The following is an 18,588-nucleotide window of genomic DNA, read 5'->3' as shown; positions in this document are numbered from 1 at the left end:
TTCATAGGCACAGACCTCAACACCCTACAGGCCAAAGCCCTCCTAACCTTCAACACAGGTTCCTGTCCCTGGTTTCACTCATAGACACAGTTCAATGCAGCCCACAACTACTGGCCAGGCTCCACCTCCAACTCTAAGGACATACGGCAGCAGGCATGCCAGTGATACCGTATGCCAGACTCCGCATGTGATGCCTCCAACTGTGGTTCAGTTCAGTTTACAGACCAAACGAACAGGTTGGACAAACCCCTGTCACTACCTATCAGGATCAGGAACTCCTTAGATTAGTGGAAGGACCTGGCCAACATATGCAAAGGGATCCCCTTCTCGCAGACATCACCATCATCGCTCCTTACCACCAATGCATCACACATAGGGTGGGGCGTGCATTTAAATGGCCTCATGACACGACAAATGGTCACCTGCAGAGATATCCCTCCACATCAGTCTCCTCAAGTTGAGAGCAGTCAAGAACACCTGTGTCCACTTCCTCCTGCTGATTGCAGGATCACACACAAAGATCCTAACAGACAATATAGCCTACATGTTCTACATTAGTCAGCAAGGGGGGATCAGGTCACCCTCCCTATGTGAGGAAGCAATGAGATTAAGGAACTGGTGCATATCCCATGACATCATTTCTTCCTGGCCCACAAAACTCAATAGTAGATAGTCTCAGTTGCGAGTGGGAAGTACACCCGTCTGTGCTACATGCCCTCATCACACGATGGGGAACACCATCCATAGACCTATTTGCCACTTACCAGAACAAGAAATGTCCATGCTACTGCTCCAGGATGAGGATGGGACAGCACTCCCTGGGCGATGCCTTTCTTTTCCCATGGGATGGGGACTTTCTTTGCACCTTCCCTCCGTTTCCTCTACTGCTGAAGGTCCTACTAAAATAAAAAGGGACAGTGCTCATGTCATTCTGGTCGCTCCTACCTGGCGAAGACAGACCTAGTACCCTTACTTGGCACAGGTCGCAACGTGCCCATCAGTCTCCCTCCCGGCAATTCTGTGCCTCCTCTCACAGGAAAAAGGGCGTACTCTGCATCCCAACCTGGGGATTCTCTACCTCAAAGCATGGCTCCTCAAAGGTGGTTCCAGCACGTAGAGAGCTCCAGATCCAGGGAAGTACAAGAGATTCTATTCCACAGTAAGAAGTCCTCCACATGACACGCTTACCTGCAGAAATGGTCCAGGTTTCAGATTTGGTGCATGTCCCAACAAATCTGCCCAACATCCACGTCTCTTCCACACATCCCAGACCATGCTCTGACCCTTAAAAAGTCAGGACTACCCTAAGCTCTTTTAGGGTCCATCTAGCAGCTATCAGAGCTTTTCACCAACCTGTAGAGGGCTACTCAGTTCTGTCACACCCAACCACAAAACGATTCCTCAAGGGTATAATCAAATAAACCTCTTCCCTCAGCCTCCACTTCCTACCCCCATGTGGGATCTAAACCTGGTACTGAGAGGGCTGACTGGGCCTAATTTTGAACCCATGGCCACCTGTTCGCTGACATATCTATCAACGAAAATGGCGTTCTTGATAGCAATTATCTCATCCAGAAGAATAGGAGAGATAGCAGCCCCGCTACAAAGTATTCTTTCTGGATTATGCTCAGGACGCATCCAAAATTCATCCCCAAGGTAACCTCTCTGTTTCACATGAATCAGTTGATTCACCTTCCAGTCTTCTATGCCACACCTCACCAAGGCAACAGGGAGGTTATACTTTATACCTTCGATGTCAGGAGAGCCCTGGCCTTCTACCTTGACAGGACAAGGGCCTTCAGGAAGTCCACGAGACCAGTGATCCCCAAACTGTGGGGTGCACCCCCTAGGGGGGCACAGAGGAACATTTTGGGGGCCCACTGGGGCCCAGGCCAGCCCCCAGGGGTCAGGGAGGGAGCACTCTGCCCCCAGCTCCACTCCAGCCCCAGCTGCAGGTCCAGCCCTGCTCCCGGCCGGGGCCCCTGGCTCTAGCTCCTGGCCCCAACTGAGGCCTCGCTCCTTGCCCTGCCCTGCTCCCACTGCCTGCCCTGTTCCCAGCCCCGGCCCCCAACCACAGCTCCTGGGGGGGTGCAAACCAGGGAAGGGAAAGGTGAGGGGAAAAGTTCGGAGACCAGTATCCTAGACTTTTCTTCTCCATTGTGGGAAGATCCAAGGACTCAGCAATATCAAACCAAAGGCTCACTAAGTGGGTCTCAAATTGCATCAGACAGTGCTACCAAATTAGCAACATGACCCTTCCATATTCAGTTTGTACACACTCCACAAGAGCGATCTCATCCATCGCCTTCTTCAAGAATGGTGGGTGCTCCACAGTCCACCCACCTCCTCTCTACTTCAGAGTTCTTGTCAATGACTCTGCAGCAGAGAAGGAATTGAGGGGGGTTAGCCCATGCGTGCTAACTACACTCGCGGGGACAGTGCATGTGTGGGCCTAATGGACCCTGCTACTGATGTGCTCCGATCTGCAGCTCAGGGACACAAGCACATCTACAGTGGAGCACTCCTAGGGACGCATCTCGAAGAACCATCATTATTGCACAAGGTGAGTTACTTCTTTATACTTGGGAGGAGAAGGCAATTAGGAATTGCTTATGTTATGTCTCCTAACCTAGTGGTTCTCCAACCTGTCTTTCTGTTGACCATTTTTGTAAGAGAGAGATCCTGTTGGGGACAGATGGATGGGATGCACACGCACATGCAAGGGGTCCTTTCTATTTGAGGTCATCAGTGACTTGATTAATGAATATGTTATCTGCTGAACCCTTCTTCTTTCCATAGAATTTTAGGCAGAATCTTAAAAGGAAACCGGTTTGAGAACTTTTTTTTAAAATGTGGAAGTTGTTGATTTTAAATCCTGCATCAACATTTGTTAATGCTGCTACCATTTGCTGCTGTGAATGTATTTTATAAAATGTGAACATCTGTGTATTATGATTATTGTATGGTGTTTATGTATAAGTGAATGCACTCAGATGTTAGGCTAAAGTATGGACACCGTGCATCGGTGTGCCAGAGAAGAGTGAAGCTGTCCTTCATCGCACCCCGTCACACCACATTTCTGTAGGAGGCAGGCAGACATTTGGTTGTTAACTCCCCAGGAATATTTTGGAGAACAGGATGTCCGGCACTGTTCACAGAACTCCACGCCTTAGAAGGAGTGGGATTAGGAGACGGATTTGGCTCCTCCTTCCTGCATTCTAGATTGTGGGTACAGGACTGCAATTTGGAGTGCAAGGTGCACCTGTAGAACACATCTAGCAAGTGCTGTTCTGCAGTGTGCTCACCCCAAGCACGACTTGCATGCGTAATGCCTCCAGGTGATGCACCTCCTCCTCCCTACCAGTGTGACTATAGCTCACAAAATTGTAATATATTCTATTAACATCTCTCTCTCTCTCTCTCATATATGTGTGTGGTCATATGGGTGGTTGGGGGTGTGTGTGTGTAAAATGTGTGTGTACGTGCCCATACCACTCACATACAAAAAACTATATACTTTACATGTAGTCAAATAAGCATTAATGGGAAGTGAAATATTGTACCTATGAGCCCTGATGCGAAGTCCATAGGAATTTTTCCAGTGACTTCATTGGGGGGGGTGGATGAGGCTCCTGAAGATTTTATTTTTTTATGGAGTAATAAAAATGTTTGATTTCACTCCTAACTCCATTATATTCCATAATTTATAACAAACATTACTAGAAAGATGGCTTTGTTGTTACTCTGGTTTTAAAGTTGAGAAGCTGTGCCCAAGGAACCTTGTGTTAAGTGAATATTATCTGTAAACTTGAATGGTTATCAGAACCTAAAACACCTGATGAATTTTTAATATTCCATCTTAAAGTAAATTGTTCTCTAGGAGTTTTTATATATCAGAAGGAGAAGCCAAAGTATGTGTGTACTAGTTGAGAGGAACTTAACATTTTGTCCAGTTCGTGTGTTTATCATTCATTACTTTATAACATAGTACAGCTGTAATTGATGGTGCTGAGCCAAGTGCTAACTTTCTTTAATGTATGTTTTTAAGAAAACGGGGGAAATGTTTGGATGTGTGACACACACAGATCTAGTTCAATATGTGCTTCAAAGATCTTTTTCTTCTCGGTTTTCACTTTTTAGTTTAAAATGATGGTACTGCGAGTTCTGTCAAACTGATACATTGTTGTAGCAACTCTCCATTTAAATGCATCTCACTCTGTTGTACGTGGTATTTGCATATTTAGCAGAACAAAACAGTAAGTTGGTGGATTTGAAGCTGAAGAAGCTCCTAGAAGCTCAGCCACAGGTGGCAAATTCACTCTCCAGTGCGGCTCAGAAAGCTGTAACTGATAGCTCAGAGCAAGACATTAAGGTAAGTTTTGATTAATGCTTTTATCTCAGGACCTGTGTGTTCTGATTTCTGTTTTGTACTTTATGATGAGGAAAATAATTTCTTATCAAATCCATCACACTAAGAAATGCAGAGAATCTGCAAGGCAGTGCAGCTGCAGAGTTTGCAGTTCAGCGGGGTTTTTCTGTATATTAATCAACACGTTTTCTATTTATATTATGATTTTTTTTTAGCCATACTATCGCTGTAATTGGCTGGCGTAATCGTGAGATCTGTATGAACTCCTCTAAATTCTTACGGTTCAGCTTACCACTTAAATCTGAAATGAAGGCATAGGAAGAAACAGTGGACTCAGTCTTGCTCCTGATGAAGTCAGTGGCAAAATTCTCATTGACTGCAGTGAGAGCAGAATTGGACACCACATATTTTTCTTCCCTTTCAAGTCTCATCACCTGTTTTGCTCAACCAAAACTAGAATGTATTATGTTGTAAAAATGTATACAGGTCTGTGGAATCTGGAGGTGAGTGATTCTGAGAAAAATGAATTTTAAGACAAGTATATATGTTACATGCTTTGTCAATCTTTAATGTACACCATTTTAACATACAGTACATACCTCTGAGTTTTCCATTTCATTTTCTTAATTAAGCCCTTTTAAGTTATTACAACTAAATAAAAAATAGCCTGTGCATGTCATTAATATCTCTATGGCTTTGGGGCACTTCCAGTTGTGTATAACTTTTCACCCACCTGCAGACTGTGGGGACAGCACTGCTGACTGAAAGGATTTCCTTCCCCAGATACAGAGATGCTTTGAAGTCCCAAAACAATGACTTTCATTGCTTTTCCCTTACACTGTCGGTTCCTATAAATTGGTGATGAAAGTGTGTGGCAGCAGTAGAGGACTTTCGGTCTCTATCTTTGAACAAAAGGAAGCCTGGATCAAGTCTGATTTTTGCGTTCAATTTAGCTTTCTGCAGTGGATTTAATGCAAAATGAAGCTGGCCCAAGAATAATACAATGGATTGAAAAGGCTAACTGAATTAGTGGGCTTAGAGGAATACATTTGTAAAGTGGCAGAAGTCCCTAGTCATAAAAAGGTTTCTTAAAATGGGATTTACTTGCTAATCACACAGATATTTTAGCATGTTGCCAGGCCTAAAAAATTAGCCTTGTTTGTTTATTTTGGTAAAGACGTGAGTTCAGACTGTCAAATAGCTATTGTCCTAACAACAGGAAGACACCTTTTATTTAAAAGCAGAATCATAACAGCCCAAAAACATACATCTGAAAAGACATACATCTAACGAGTGTGATACTTTTTTAAAGCTTAGTTCAATAAATGGCACACAGGCACCTTCATTAGGGCAATTTGATATCGGCTAACCTGATGAAAAGGGTGTTTCTTTGTAAAGCTTTTCTGTATTAATTGATTTTTTTTAAGTTACTCCAACAAAAGGTGCAACTTAACAGCATGCCTTTGTGTATGTCTTTTTAACGAAGAGTTTAAAAATGGTATGGCAAAGAATATATGGTGTCCATCTGTTCTCATGGAGCTTTCCGCATTGAGTTGGATTTGTGTTTTAATAAAATGCAGTTTACACGTTTATAAATGAGGCATTCTGTGTTTGTGGAAAAGGATAAACTGTTACCTTCCCTTGAGGATTCTGTATCCCAGGCCTCCTTGAGGCTAGAGAATAGGCCATTGGAGAACTCCCTCATTACTGATTGTCTCAATGCAGAGGAAGGGCAAAGTCTTGGTAGCTTTTGATAACCAGTTTCAGCATTCAGCAGGCTTAGCTATTAGTCATGCATCTTAGCCTTTCCCTATTTACTTTCAAAACACTTAATAAAAATAATAAAAGATTAGGTATAAAATGAAATATTTGTTTGGTACACAGCACCTCGGTATCTGCAGTTTCCACACATTGCAGTGGTTCAGTCTTCTGGGATATTTCATGTTGATAGAACCATTTGAATTTGTTACCAGTATTAACATAGGAAGCTCTGGAAAAGATAATTGTAGTTTCCTTAGCTGTAAAGGGCTTACTTACAAATCTGGCTTTGGAAAGTTATAGCTGATGAAATGCAGTTCAGTGGGATAGTATTATAATCCTACCTTTTAGCCTTCATCCAGCATTAGTGGTTTATCTCAATGGGCATAAAATTAGAAACTAGTTCTTCTTGTCATACAAGTCTGTGGGACTATACAAAACGATAGAATTCTTTACTGGGCAGAATTGTGAGGGAGAAAGACTAAAAGCAACATGCTTTTAAAGTGATTATAGATCATGTTTAGGAGTATACACAGTGCAGGTTGGCACTAATGTATACCATGCAGGACGAATTAAAGTTGTAAAAGAGTTATCTGTCATTTAAAATCCACATCACTCAAAGATATTGGTCATAGTTAACAGATCTCGCTGTTGAGTAATACAGAGTCCTGCCTGATGATGCCAAACAAACCAAAACCAATCACCATCAAAAAAAAGTTCATCACTCTGCTTCTTTTTCAGCAGCTGATACTTTTATTCCACACAAACAGCAATGTGAGTTGTGAAATTCTCTGCAAAACCTGCATTGTGTTCTGTCATTGAAACATACCTTTCCAATGTGTGACTTCACATTTGTAAACAAAAGAATCTGTTGTATGTCTTGTTTTTCTGGCAGAATGGAACAGAAGAACATCGTGCTGAGCGATTACAAAAAGCAACAGAACGTTTTAGAAATCCTGTTGTGTTCAGCAAGGACTCTACAGTCAGGAAAACTCAGCTCCAGTCTTTCAGTCAATATGTTGAGAACAGACCAGGTAGGAGAAAATATAAAACATGTTTTCCCATCTTATGATTTAGTAACATTTAACAATAAATATATTAAAATCCTGATAATGTACGTCCACATTTCAATACACAAATATCAAGCTTTATAATAATTGTACATGTCTTTCCCCTTTTTTCAAGAGATGAAAAGGCAAAGATCAATACAGGAAGATACAAAGAGAGGAAATGAGGAGAAGGCAGCGATAACTGAAACTCAGAGGAAGCCATCAGAAGATGAAGTGCTTAATGTATATTAATTTTTTGTCTGGTTTCATGATTGCTGATAATTCCAAACTGTATGTGGAAATAGTGCCTTTATTTGTTAAAATGAGATGTTAGGGTTTTTTAGATGTCAATCTCCAGTGCATTCAAAGCAGAGTGAGAGGGGTGCGCTGTTGAATTAGTCTGCAGTGTGGTGATAATTGTCAGATAAAAAAAAATGAATTTTTCAGAGTTCCATAGCCCCAGCTTCCTTGAGACATTTCCATCAGGGCACTTCCCATAAAGAGATTCCAGTATTGATCTACCGGGAGGATTTTAATTATTACAATAGCAGATACCGCAGAGCTGCAGTTAGAGGGAAGAGTCACATGAGACCTGCTAGAATTTCTCAGCCAACCCATTTTGTTGGCTTGGGTTAATGGGTGTTCAACCTTTCCATTATCCAGATCAGCCGTGAATTACTAGCTGAATGATGTTTGCATTAATATAATATATATGGTAATTTCTTCACTTAATTAACGGGGAGGTTCAGCTCAGTAGGGGTATGGGCTGATCATGTGTAAAATTGATTTGTGAGGGAAATATTTGATAGACCGCAGGGAGAAAGCTGCTTTTGATGGACAGCTGCGGGACAGAAGCAGGAAGAACAAGTTTTAACCTGAATTTTTTGACTGGAAGCACAACATAGTCTTTGATGGTGGTCATATGTTGCTGTCCACAATTTGTCTAAATGTGTTCATTCTTTTTGCTGAAGCAATTCAGTGCCAGTTAGAGAGTTTGTAATGCTGTGATACCTATAGTAAATCACCTAACTTCTTAACAATCTCTCAGCTACTTTATTAGCATAGTTGTGCTTTAGCAAAGCTGGTAAGGTCTTGCTCAGTGAATTCACATTATAAATGCAGATAATACACATGAACACTTGGAATATTTCATCCTGACACAGCATTTCTTTTCATCTTCTAATAGCATTGTGAACAATTCTGCATGCTGACAGTGACATTTTTATACTGTTTTCAATTAATTTTAGTTGAAAGGCAATATATTTCACATATCATACATCACTTCAACTCGCCCACACTAATTCTCTTGTTCATGTACTCCACTTAGAGGCTGTCTCTCAGTAATTTTGCTGTGGCTACGAGACAGGTGAAAAAAAGTTTCCTTTAGAACTGATGCTATTTGCTGGTGTGACCATAGTGTGTTGCAACAACATGCCTATTTCACCAGGTGCCCAAGATCTTAAAGTTCCAGACTTGTTACATATAGTTGTGGGACTTATGCCATCCTCTCAGACCTTCACAGTGAATTTATCTTTATTTGCAGTAATACCCTGCTGTAATGATTGTTATCCCTATTGTCTGACTGTGAAGCTGTACTGACTCTTTCAGCAATATTTAGTGAGAAACAATTGAAAAAATTCAGTCAAATTAGTTGTGAGACTCTAACTAATCCAGCAACAAGTTAGCCAGTGATAGGGAAATACAGATGATAAAAGAGCCTGCATTTTCCCCCCTATTCCCCAAGGATAATGGCTGTAGGTATATCCCTTTGCAAAGGACAAGAGGAATCTGAAAACAAGCCTCATCTGTATTAAGCTTCTCAACCTTAAAACTGTCTCAAAGAGCCTTGGGGAGAATTCCTGAAGGCTTATTGGTGATTATGAAGAAAATGTGGAGGAACTGTCCCTGAAATAGTAGTATTCTCCTTCTAACTTCTTTTGCATAAATACCCCTACTATAATGTATCAGCACTTCTATGTCAGCCTTTTATGTCAGCCTCATCTATACAAACATTTAGTTTGCAGCAAGATGGGATGTGAATCTACCTCTTGCTAGCCTGTCACAGACTAACTCTCTGTGTGGACCCTGCTGACGTACAGTAATAGTTCGTTAATGTACTTTGATCAAGCCCTAGGCTAGCAAGAGGTAGATTCACACCCCAGCTTCCCACATGTAGACGGGCCCTAAGAGAATGTCCCAAATGAAAATAGTGATCCAAAGGCTGTTGAACTCAATCTGGCCATATGAAAATAACTGTGGGGTACTGAATGACCACTCTCTACATCCTAGTGAGAGATCCAACTATTTTGTAAGTCAGGATTGTTCACTGAGGATGTTTGTGGAAATTTTGTGAGATTTGTGAGGATCAATATATATTGTCCTTCAAGACAGTGCTGAAACATGTAGGATACAGAGGACAGACTTGACTTTTTAGTGCTGTATAACTTTTCTGGTATGAAAACGTTTTAAAGTGATTTATAAAATCTACGTACAGGGGCTTCATTGCAGTTGGGGATTAACAAAACTGGGAAGGAGGAGCAGATCTAGTTTGTAGTCCCATTGCATTTTAGAGACTGCAGTGGATTTTGACGCCACCTGTCAGGATAAGAATCACTGCTACAGTAATTACCAATACTTTTACAGATCATTGTTTAACAGGGCAATAGCCTGCAGTAGGGGAAAAGTGAAGAAGCATTACAGCCTAGTCCGGTGAGTGTCATCAGTAGAATTGACACAGAGGAACTAGATGCAAAAAGAAAGGAAGTTTTTGTTTTTCTAATCCCAAAGCCCATATTTTGCATTGTCACCAAGATGCTCTTGTGATGGTTCTTTCTCAAAACACGGCCCCTAAAAGTTAGCATTTTAAAACAAAATAAAAACTGGATGTAATATAAATGGCACATAACAGATCAATGTAAATAATAATATAGATAGTACCTTTGGATTATTGCTCCAATATGTTCTGTATTACAACAGCTCTTACTTAGAAATAAATTATACAGAATTTCAAAAAAATCAGGTAGTTTAAAACTGCAAAATCAACATCTAGACACTGAAATATTCTCTAAGGAAACTATGCTTTTTTTAAAAAAAAAAAAATAGTGCACCCAAATAATGATATTTGGCAAAATTGCGAGGTTTATAAAATGTAAGTGTTAGCTTTTTGGTAGTGAGCACGATATTTGGTTGTTTAGGTAAGTGTCTTACTAAGTGTTTGAGGAAAGGAAAAATGCAACTTACAAGTGATGTTTTTTCTTCTTGTTTGTTCTCTTTAACAGAAAGGGTTCAAAGACACCAGTCAGTATGTTGTAGGAGAATTGGCAGCACTAGAGAATGAGCAAAAGCAAATTGACACCCGTGCCGCGCTGGTGGAGAAGCGCCTTCGCTATCTCATGGACACAGGTACGGTGCCCAATTACACTGTAAACAGTTTTGGCAAATTGAGCGTTCACAAACTCTTATAGAGTTTTGGAAGTGTGAATCTTTGAAGCCTGAATGTTCAGCAAAACTGCCTTGAAAATAAAAAGGCTGCGATTTGCAGCCACCTCTCTGGGCCCTGGTGATAAGAGTGCCTTCATGGGAAGTGATAACTTACCCTGATACCGTGTGAGCCAGCACTATTGAACAGTGTGCTCATCCATGCAGAGTTGGAATACACATCTGTGCCTCATTGATATGCCACTGCTAAAAAAAAAAAAAAAAAATAAGATCTTCACTGTGCTACTGATTCAGAGGAAAAAGGGGAAAAAAGGAGAAAAAAGAAGAAAAAAAAGGGTTTGGCCAGCTAAAGCCATGTACTGCATGAAACAGAGCACAGTATGTGGGGGGAGGCTCCATTGATGAGATCACTGAAATTTGAGAATATTATCTGGTTACTGATGCTGCACAATTTTGTATTTTTATTTTTTCTTTTCAAGAGAGCAGGTTTTAAAAAGTCTGTAATACTTTGTGTTGCAGGTGCAGTTGAAAGGATTAAAGTATATAATCAGGTTTTTGTAAAATGCATTCTGGTTGCAAGTTCCCGTCCACTGTGAATGTTAGATTGGTATTAAATGCTGATTATCATCATGGATGGGGAAGGTTTAAAAGCATCATGCGGTTTGGAACAAAGAGTACTTCAATATTCGAAAAATAAATAATGCTTACTGTAATTCAGAAAATACTGATCCTGCCTTAGAAAGATAACACTGTTGGGAAGAAAAGTTAATTGCTGCACGTTATTTTGTGGTTAAGTTATCTTTATATATGTATACAATATTAATACCAACTTAAGGTCTGACTTTAACTTGGAAAGCAAGGTTATGTAGGGGTAAGCTAAAAATTCAGTCAGATGTTGTTATTAATTTATACTGTTGTATAAAGATGAATAAACTTAAATTAAGTACCATGGCGTGAAATGGGGATGCAATATCTGTCCAAAATTGTAGGGTTTTTAAAAATTTGTTTATTTCCTAACATACCTTTGTTGTTTGATATTTTTTTAATTTTAAAGAAAAAAAATTTCACACACAAAGAATCTGTCTCCCTATATGAGTGTACAAATTAGAACCCTGATCCGTCAGCAGTTATGGGCTTTATTAGTGCCTGGAGAGTCCAGGACACTGCTTTTTGTGATGCTATAGAATTAATATATAAATATACTATCACACACCCTTGTGTGCATTCTGTTTGTGTGTGTGGGAGAGAAAGAGGGAGATTATTTACTCTGAAAAAAACTTATAGAATCATAAAATGTGTGTCTTGAAACAATTTTTAAAAGGCAAGTGAACTCAGAGCATCTCCTCTGGACATATACTGTTTGCATGCACGGTAGCCAGGTTGTTTAAATCTAATTGTTCCTAGTCCTTGTTGTTTTTGTTAATATTTTAAAAGTCATTTTTTCTAAGTTTTAAAGTACAGAAATTGTTACTAGATTCTTCAGGTCCTGGACATAGTGAAATGGACTTCTGAAGTAAAAACAAATATTACTTTGTAAGTGTCCCAGTGTGGGACGGCAAGTGTAGCACAGAGTGAATTTACATAGCAAAGGTGTATAGGTTTATAACTGGGATGCTGATGGGGCCCCCTTACCTATAGGGTACAAATGGTGCAACTATAATGAGAAACATTCTTTTGGGATTCTTGGTCTATTTGCATTTCACTATCAAACTTCCTTACATAATGCAGTTCTACATTTACATAAATGGTTTGACTAGTACGGGGTGACATTCTGTATTTGCCTTCTCAGAATAACAGCACAAATGTGGGGGGTGAGGACACATTTCAAGACTAGAGATCTTGCCTGCACTTACCTTCATAGACTCAAAGCAGGGCTTCTCAAGCTTTTTCAAACTGTAGATCCCGTTTGAACAGTATCAGCTCATGTACCATCTCCCCTTCCAGTCAATATCCCATTTGTCATCATACAACATCCCTGGGGAAGCTACAGAAATCTCTGACGTGGACAAATAATATTAGGAAAATGTTTGTGTTGTTAACTGTCTTTAGTGTGATATAACCTTTGTGGGGGGGAGAAAGCCACGGTCTCCGTTTGCTCTTCTTTTAAAATTCTGCTCCACTGTGTTCTTTTGTGCCCTGGACATGCTTCCCTGCCACCTGTTCCTAGTCTCCCTTGCTTCACTGCAGATACTTCCCTACTGCCTGCTTCTCTTCTCCCACTCCTCAGTGCATACCCTTCCTCCTGGAGCCTTATGATGGTGTCTGGCAGCTCCAGTCCTGTTGGTGGCTCTGTCCAAAAGGGTGTCTCCATTTTCCTCACCCATTCCTCTTAATGGAGTGGCCCCTAATGGAAGCAGCTAGGCAGACTGCTCCTCTGCCTCGTTTCCAGCTTCTTTTACAGGTGTCCAGGCTTCTCTTCTTCAGCTCCTGAACGCCTACAAGAGAATCTGGAAACAAGAAAGAAGAGTCAGCACCAAATGACCAACCAGCGTCCCATGGACCACCAGCAAGTGCTCTGTAGATCAAAACTTGAGAGCTGATGCAGAAAAAATTACCACAACCGATAGGGTACAAAATCGCTATAGGGAAGATGATTGTTGATCTTTTGTGGGCTGTGGAAATTTTATCCTAGCCACTGGTACACATGTTGAGAAAACAGTGTTGCCAATTCTCACCATTTCATTCTGTCTTGGTATTTGGTGTTTTTCTTAAAATCCCAGCTTCTAGATTCAAGAGATCACATGAGAACCTCAGCTCTCGTTTTTTTTAAAGTAAGTTTCTAGCCCTCATAGCTGTGGGGAAACGCTTGAAAACATGAAGTAAGTATACGCTAGAGGTTCAGAACCAGAAGACAAATAAAAATAACCCCACATTGGTTGTTATTTTTTTTTAATATCATGATTGTGGAGGCAAGTCTCATGATTTTTAATGCTTGGATTTGGCAATACAGGAGACACCTTAAGAGAGCGGAGTTAATGTAAACTCTGGCCATTGCAGCCACAGGATTTTCTAGTAACTCTTCTGGTGGTTCTGCCAGTGGAGAAAGTAGGGACATTGTTTGCCCATCCCCATTGTCTCTGCTGCTGACTAGGCCTTCTACCCTTTTTCCGTGAAGTTTGGCACTGTTCTTTATTAGACATCCTTCAGGAAGAGAGCTCTCTTTCCTCTGCCTCCTCCTCCTCCTCTTAGGCAACAACGGTTTTATTTGGGACAGTTAGTACTCTTTATGGCCACCTGACGATTCTTCGTTTTCCTACCTACAAGCTCCATTTTATTGTTCAGTCAGGGAGAGACTGATTCAGGCTACATCTTCTTTAAATATCCATTCTGGCTGATTAACATGCATTTGCCATTCATCTGCCTCCCATTCCTACACATGAGGTCATTAAAGTGGAGGGATCAGTCCCTTTTCCCAAGCAGCATTCCATGTGACACATTTACTCTGGTTCAGTCAGATATAGTGACTGTGCCTTGGAGAGTACAGGCTTTGGTGACTGGAAGAATTCATGGTTTTTACCAAAGGGGAATCACCCAGGGCTGATAAAGCATAGGCAATCTACCCATGGGTAGAATCCCAGCTCCTGGAAGCATGTGATTGTAATCTCAGTTCACTTTTTCTTTAGGGCTTGTCTACACTTACCAGAGGATCGACGCTGCGGCGATCAATGCATCAGTGGTCAATTTAGCGGGTCTAGAAGACCCGCTAAATCGACAGCTGATCACTCTCCCGTCGACTCCTGTACTTCACCTGATCAAGAAGAGTAAGGGGAGTCGATGGGAGAGCATCTCCCGTCAACGTCGTGTAATGTGGACCCCGCGGTAAGTAGATCTAAGCTACGTCGATTTGAGTTACTCTATTCACGTAACTCAAATTGCATAGCTTAGATCGACTTTTCCCTTTAGTGTAGACAAGGCCTTAAAATGAAAGTTTTGGCATCTATGTTGCAAAGAAAAGCTTGAAAATGTGACCCGAGGATATTCAGTACAATGATGTCCAAAATAATATTTCTGAGAAGTGTGAATTGCCCCATTCCATTCATCTGTATGGGGTGTTAACTCCAGTGACACACTGCCAATGCCACACCTGCAGAGAATTGTGTATGTGATAGAAGGCGTACCTGGCCCACTCACCCAAGCAGGTATACCCCAACTGCTAGGGTAAGAAGTGGAGCGGATGTCCCATCTGCTGCCATCACTGCATCTCCAGAGAGAGGGAGGGGCTCTGCTACTCCTGAGGGGAAGGGGATGCCCCTGCTCTCTAGTGGGGATGGGGCTGCAAGGATGGATTTACATGGCACCCAAGTCATGGTGTGTCTAAGATCCTGGATTTCATTAATCTGGCCCTGGAAGCACCCTTTCAGGATAGAGAGCAGAATCCCTGGCTGTTAGCCAAGGGAAGCTTATGGAACTTCCAGCAGCCAGGGAGGAAATTTGGAGTGGATAGGGCCTTGCATTTATTATCGGCTACTCACAGTTTCACTAATAACACTTTTCTGAGGTTGTTAAAAATAAAAGTAATTAAAATTACAGGTGACTGACTTACATTTGAATCTGAGTAGTCACGTGTTTATTAATATTTTGTAATTTATGTCACCGGTTTGGTGTATACGTTTCCTGTATTAGCAATACTTGCTCTTTGCACTTAAAATGAAAATGTAATCGCACCTTTTTCCAGTGAAATATAGTTTATTGGTACATTGTAAGACTGTGAGGAAAATCAGCATTTCAGTGACACGAACACAATCTGAATAAGCTGATGTCATATCTGCGATTACACCCTAAATATCTGTAATGGTTACGCTTACAGAAGGGCCTTTTCACTGCCACTTCTGAAATATAGTATAACAAAGGCTCCAGCCTCTGGAAGTATAGGAGAGAAAAGGCAGGATTGAAGGTAAAAGTAATTAGATGAAGGCAAAAATAAGAGGAGGTATTTGTATAATTGCATATAAAAATCACATAATTTAGTATCACTGATTTCCTTTCCTCCCCCATTATAATGACTTGACATTAAATGATGACAATGGCAGGATTATCTTGCTTTCTTTCAGCGTTGTACTTAACCATGTTGTGCCTAGCCTGTGTTATGGATAAGGTAGTTTTGTCTCCACTTCTGATAGTCTTTTCCCTCACTGCAAATCTTTGTATCTACTGTATCGATCTTAAGGTGCTTATTGCCTTGGTATCTAAGCACCAATCAAAATGCAAATGCCACATAATACAACAAAAGCAAATTTAAAAAAGCTTAGTTTAAAAATCCTTAATCTAGCTCTCTTTTTGGTCACTATTTTCTCATGCATTACAAAAACAGCTACTGGAAAAAATGTACAGCTATGAAACATTTGGTTATCTGACCACAGGGTATGAAGAGTTTTTAATTGTTTTTTTGATTAGCTACAAGCTCATAAATTCAGGTAAATGCACATTTGTATTTTCTATGTGAGAGTCTGTACATTACCAATGGATGAACATGTTTAGGGTACTGTATAAGGATTAATGAAATAACGAAAACTGTGCTTCTGCTGATTGACCACTGATGGTGAATATAATTGAATTAGCAGTGCGCTAAAATAAATGTAGACAAAATAAATATAGACAAGAGAATCTGGTCAAAGCTTCTGTAATGTTTTAGATTAATAGGCATACAGAATTCTTCACATTTTTTATTACGTTGTCCCTAGATGAATTCAAAGTAATTGGGGTGGTTAATTTTATTTACACAGAGCCGTTCACAGCGCATTAAATAATAGAGATAATTGAACAAGAATTGTCAAGTGTGTACTGATATCAGACATATTACAGAAGGGAATGTGCATAAAACTTCATTTCTATGCAGCCATTGTTTATGGTAATTAAGTACACAGATTTATCCCTTGGTTGCCTTCCAAGCTTATGGCAACTGCTATTGTTGTGCTCCATTAATATGTAATCAGGAAATAGTTTAATTTTCTAATCTGCAGTTTGAGAATTCACTTTCTAACAACTCTTAATTACTGCATTGCCCTAATGATGCTCATGGTTATGAAAATTGAACCAATAAACTCAGTGGAAGAAGCCAGGGGGGATTATAATTCCAGAGGTGGTGCTTACTTAATAAACTTGTTATGCCTTCACCAGAGGGAGCTCAGTGTCCTTCAAAAGCATCTAGTTTTATATTTCAGAATTTTTTGTATCTGCTGTGTAAAGAGTTAACGTACAGTAGGGGGGGTTGTTGTAAATTGATTCACTAGAGAACTAGATATGTGATAATATCACCAATTTGGTATTTTTCAAACTGTATACTAATTTTACAATTTAATTGCTCAGGGAATAGCACAGTCAGTTTAAGCTATTGTTTTATATTGGCTTTATGTATTTTATTTTCCCTGAAGTTTGCTTTCTTTCATTAGCAGCATTAGCACACAAACAATACCATCAGACCCTGGGACCTCTCTAGCTCTACACACGTGGACACACACACACTTTTTTTTATATTCACCAAGTCAGATTTACTCCCTTTTCAGTTCACTGGTTTTTTTCTCAGCCTAATTCCGATCTCACTGACACTGATTTTACATTGGTTTAACACTGTTGACAGCAGTGGAATCATTTCTGCTTTATGCTGCGGTAACATAGATCAGAATCAAGCTCACAACGTCAAATTCACTGTGATTATTTCATCTAGTTCTCAAAACCTTCACTTGAAATATCCAGTCCTGTAAGTAGGAGAATCAATAAAGAGGTACAGGGTAGTTATTTAAAATATCAATATTTACCTACATTTACCATATCGTGTTACCACAATTTAGAAATAGAAAATGTCTGTGGTATCTCAGATAGCACTGTGTGGTAAAGCTTGGCAAACATTGACTTTATAATGGCAACTAGTGTAATTTGGGGTCTCCTATACAACATTGCTTCTCATCTTTTTAAAAAAAACTCATACCCAATTTCAACACTCCAGGTGCCCAAAGCAGGGGCAGGATTACCATCTCTTATCCACTCTTTCACCTCTCCTTTTTCAGCGTGTAAGCTTTCTTGTCAATAGAACTAATTACATGGTGAACCAAACAACAAACATTAGAAACACTGCAAACACATGTGTTAAATCACTGCAAATTAACTCTTACCAATCTAAAAAGCAGTGTATGCTTTGTTGCCATCATGTGAAGGAAAAATCATTTATATTAATTAATTAGCATTTTACACTGCTTTGAAGGTACAAAGAATTGAGCTTTACAAGAGCTAAACATCATTTGTTAATAGAAAAGGAATAAAGGTTCATTTTAAAAGTACATGCAAAAAAGAGGTTTTAAGCAGTTTATGAAGTTTGTTGTTAACGAAATGAAATTTTCACTTTTAATAGAAGAGATTATCTAATGAAGTTTTCATATTTACTCCTTCCGCCATCATATCCCTCCTTGTCCTCAGATTATGACTCCCTGACAGATTAATTTTCTTTTTGGAGCGATTTGATATATATGTGTGTATCTAGTTATCTCTAATGGTAGTCATATGTACATATATAGGGAAAACTTACTTGGATATACTGTACAAACCTTTATTGCATCACAGAAATAATGACTTATTATTTATTTCTTCATATTAGATGTTTGTATGCACAAATGCAGTTTCTTTATGTGAGCGCACACTACAAATGACAGTGGAGTTTACAAAACAAAGTGGGTCATTAGGTAGTTGGAAGACTGACTTGGTGATGCCAAAACTGCTGATTTCTTGTTTCTTCTTCCTTATCTTCAGTGTTGTCAACAGCTGTGGTGAGAACATGCCTAACAGCTATATTATCCAGAAGCCAGCTCTATAATGTATTTTTTCTTGCTACAGCAGTAGTATCTGGCTGGCTTCTTGGACAGCTTCAGGGCTGGCTGACTGACACCATTGTTAACCATGCTTGTGGCCGTGAAACTGCCTTTGGAGTTGTCTTGGGGTCAAGTTGCCAGTAAACTGGGTTGCTTTGTGCTCCTGGCTGGTATT

General features: G+C 40.1%; 1 protein-coding gene across 16 annotated transcripts in view; it reads left to right on the top strand.

The window, feature by feature from the left end:
• The window catches only part of EHBP1 (EH domain binding protein 1), a 321,978-nt gene that overhangs the window by 270,487 nt on the left and 32,903 nt on the right, over nucleotides 1-18,588 (top strand). For 8 of the 16 annotated variants that reach the window (XM_048842663.2, XM_048842662.2, XM_048842660.2 and 5 more), the window contains 4 exons: nucleotides 4,248-4,372; nucleotides 7,023-7,161; nucleotides 7,313-7,419; nucleotides 10,455-10,578. In XM_048842663.2, coding sequence (XP_048698620.2) covers nucleotides 4,248-4,372; nucleotides 7,023-7,161; nucleotides 7,313-7,419; nucleotides 10,455-10,578 — 495 coding nt within the window. Of the gene's footprint in view, nucleotides 1-4,244; nucleotides 4,373-7,022; nucleotides 7,162-7,312; nucleotides 7,420-10,454; nucleotides 10,579-18,588 lie in introns of all 16 variants that reach the window. The other 8 variants (XM_048842659.2, XM_048842656.2, XM_048842652.2 and 5 more) reach the window with 1 other exon arrangement.

The sequence above is a fragment of the Caretta caretta genome, chromosome 3 (genome assembly GCF_965140235.1).
Source record: "Caretta caretta isolate rCarCar2 chromosome 3, rCarCar1.hap1, whole genome shotgun sequence".
Lineage (NCBI taxonomy): Eukaryota > Metazoa > Chordata > Testudines > Cheloniidae > Caretta > Caretta caretta.
Note: the sequence above shows the minus strand (reverse complement) of the source record. Positions and strands in the feature narration are given on the sequence as shown.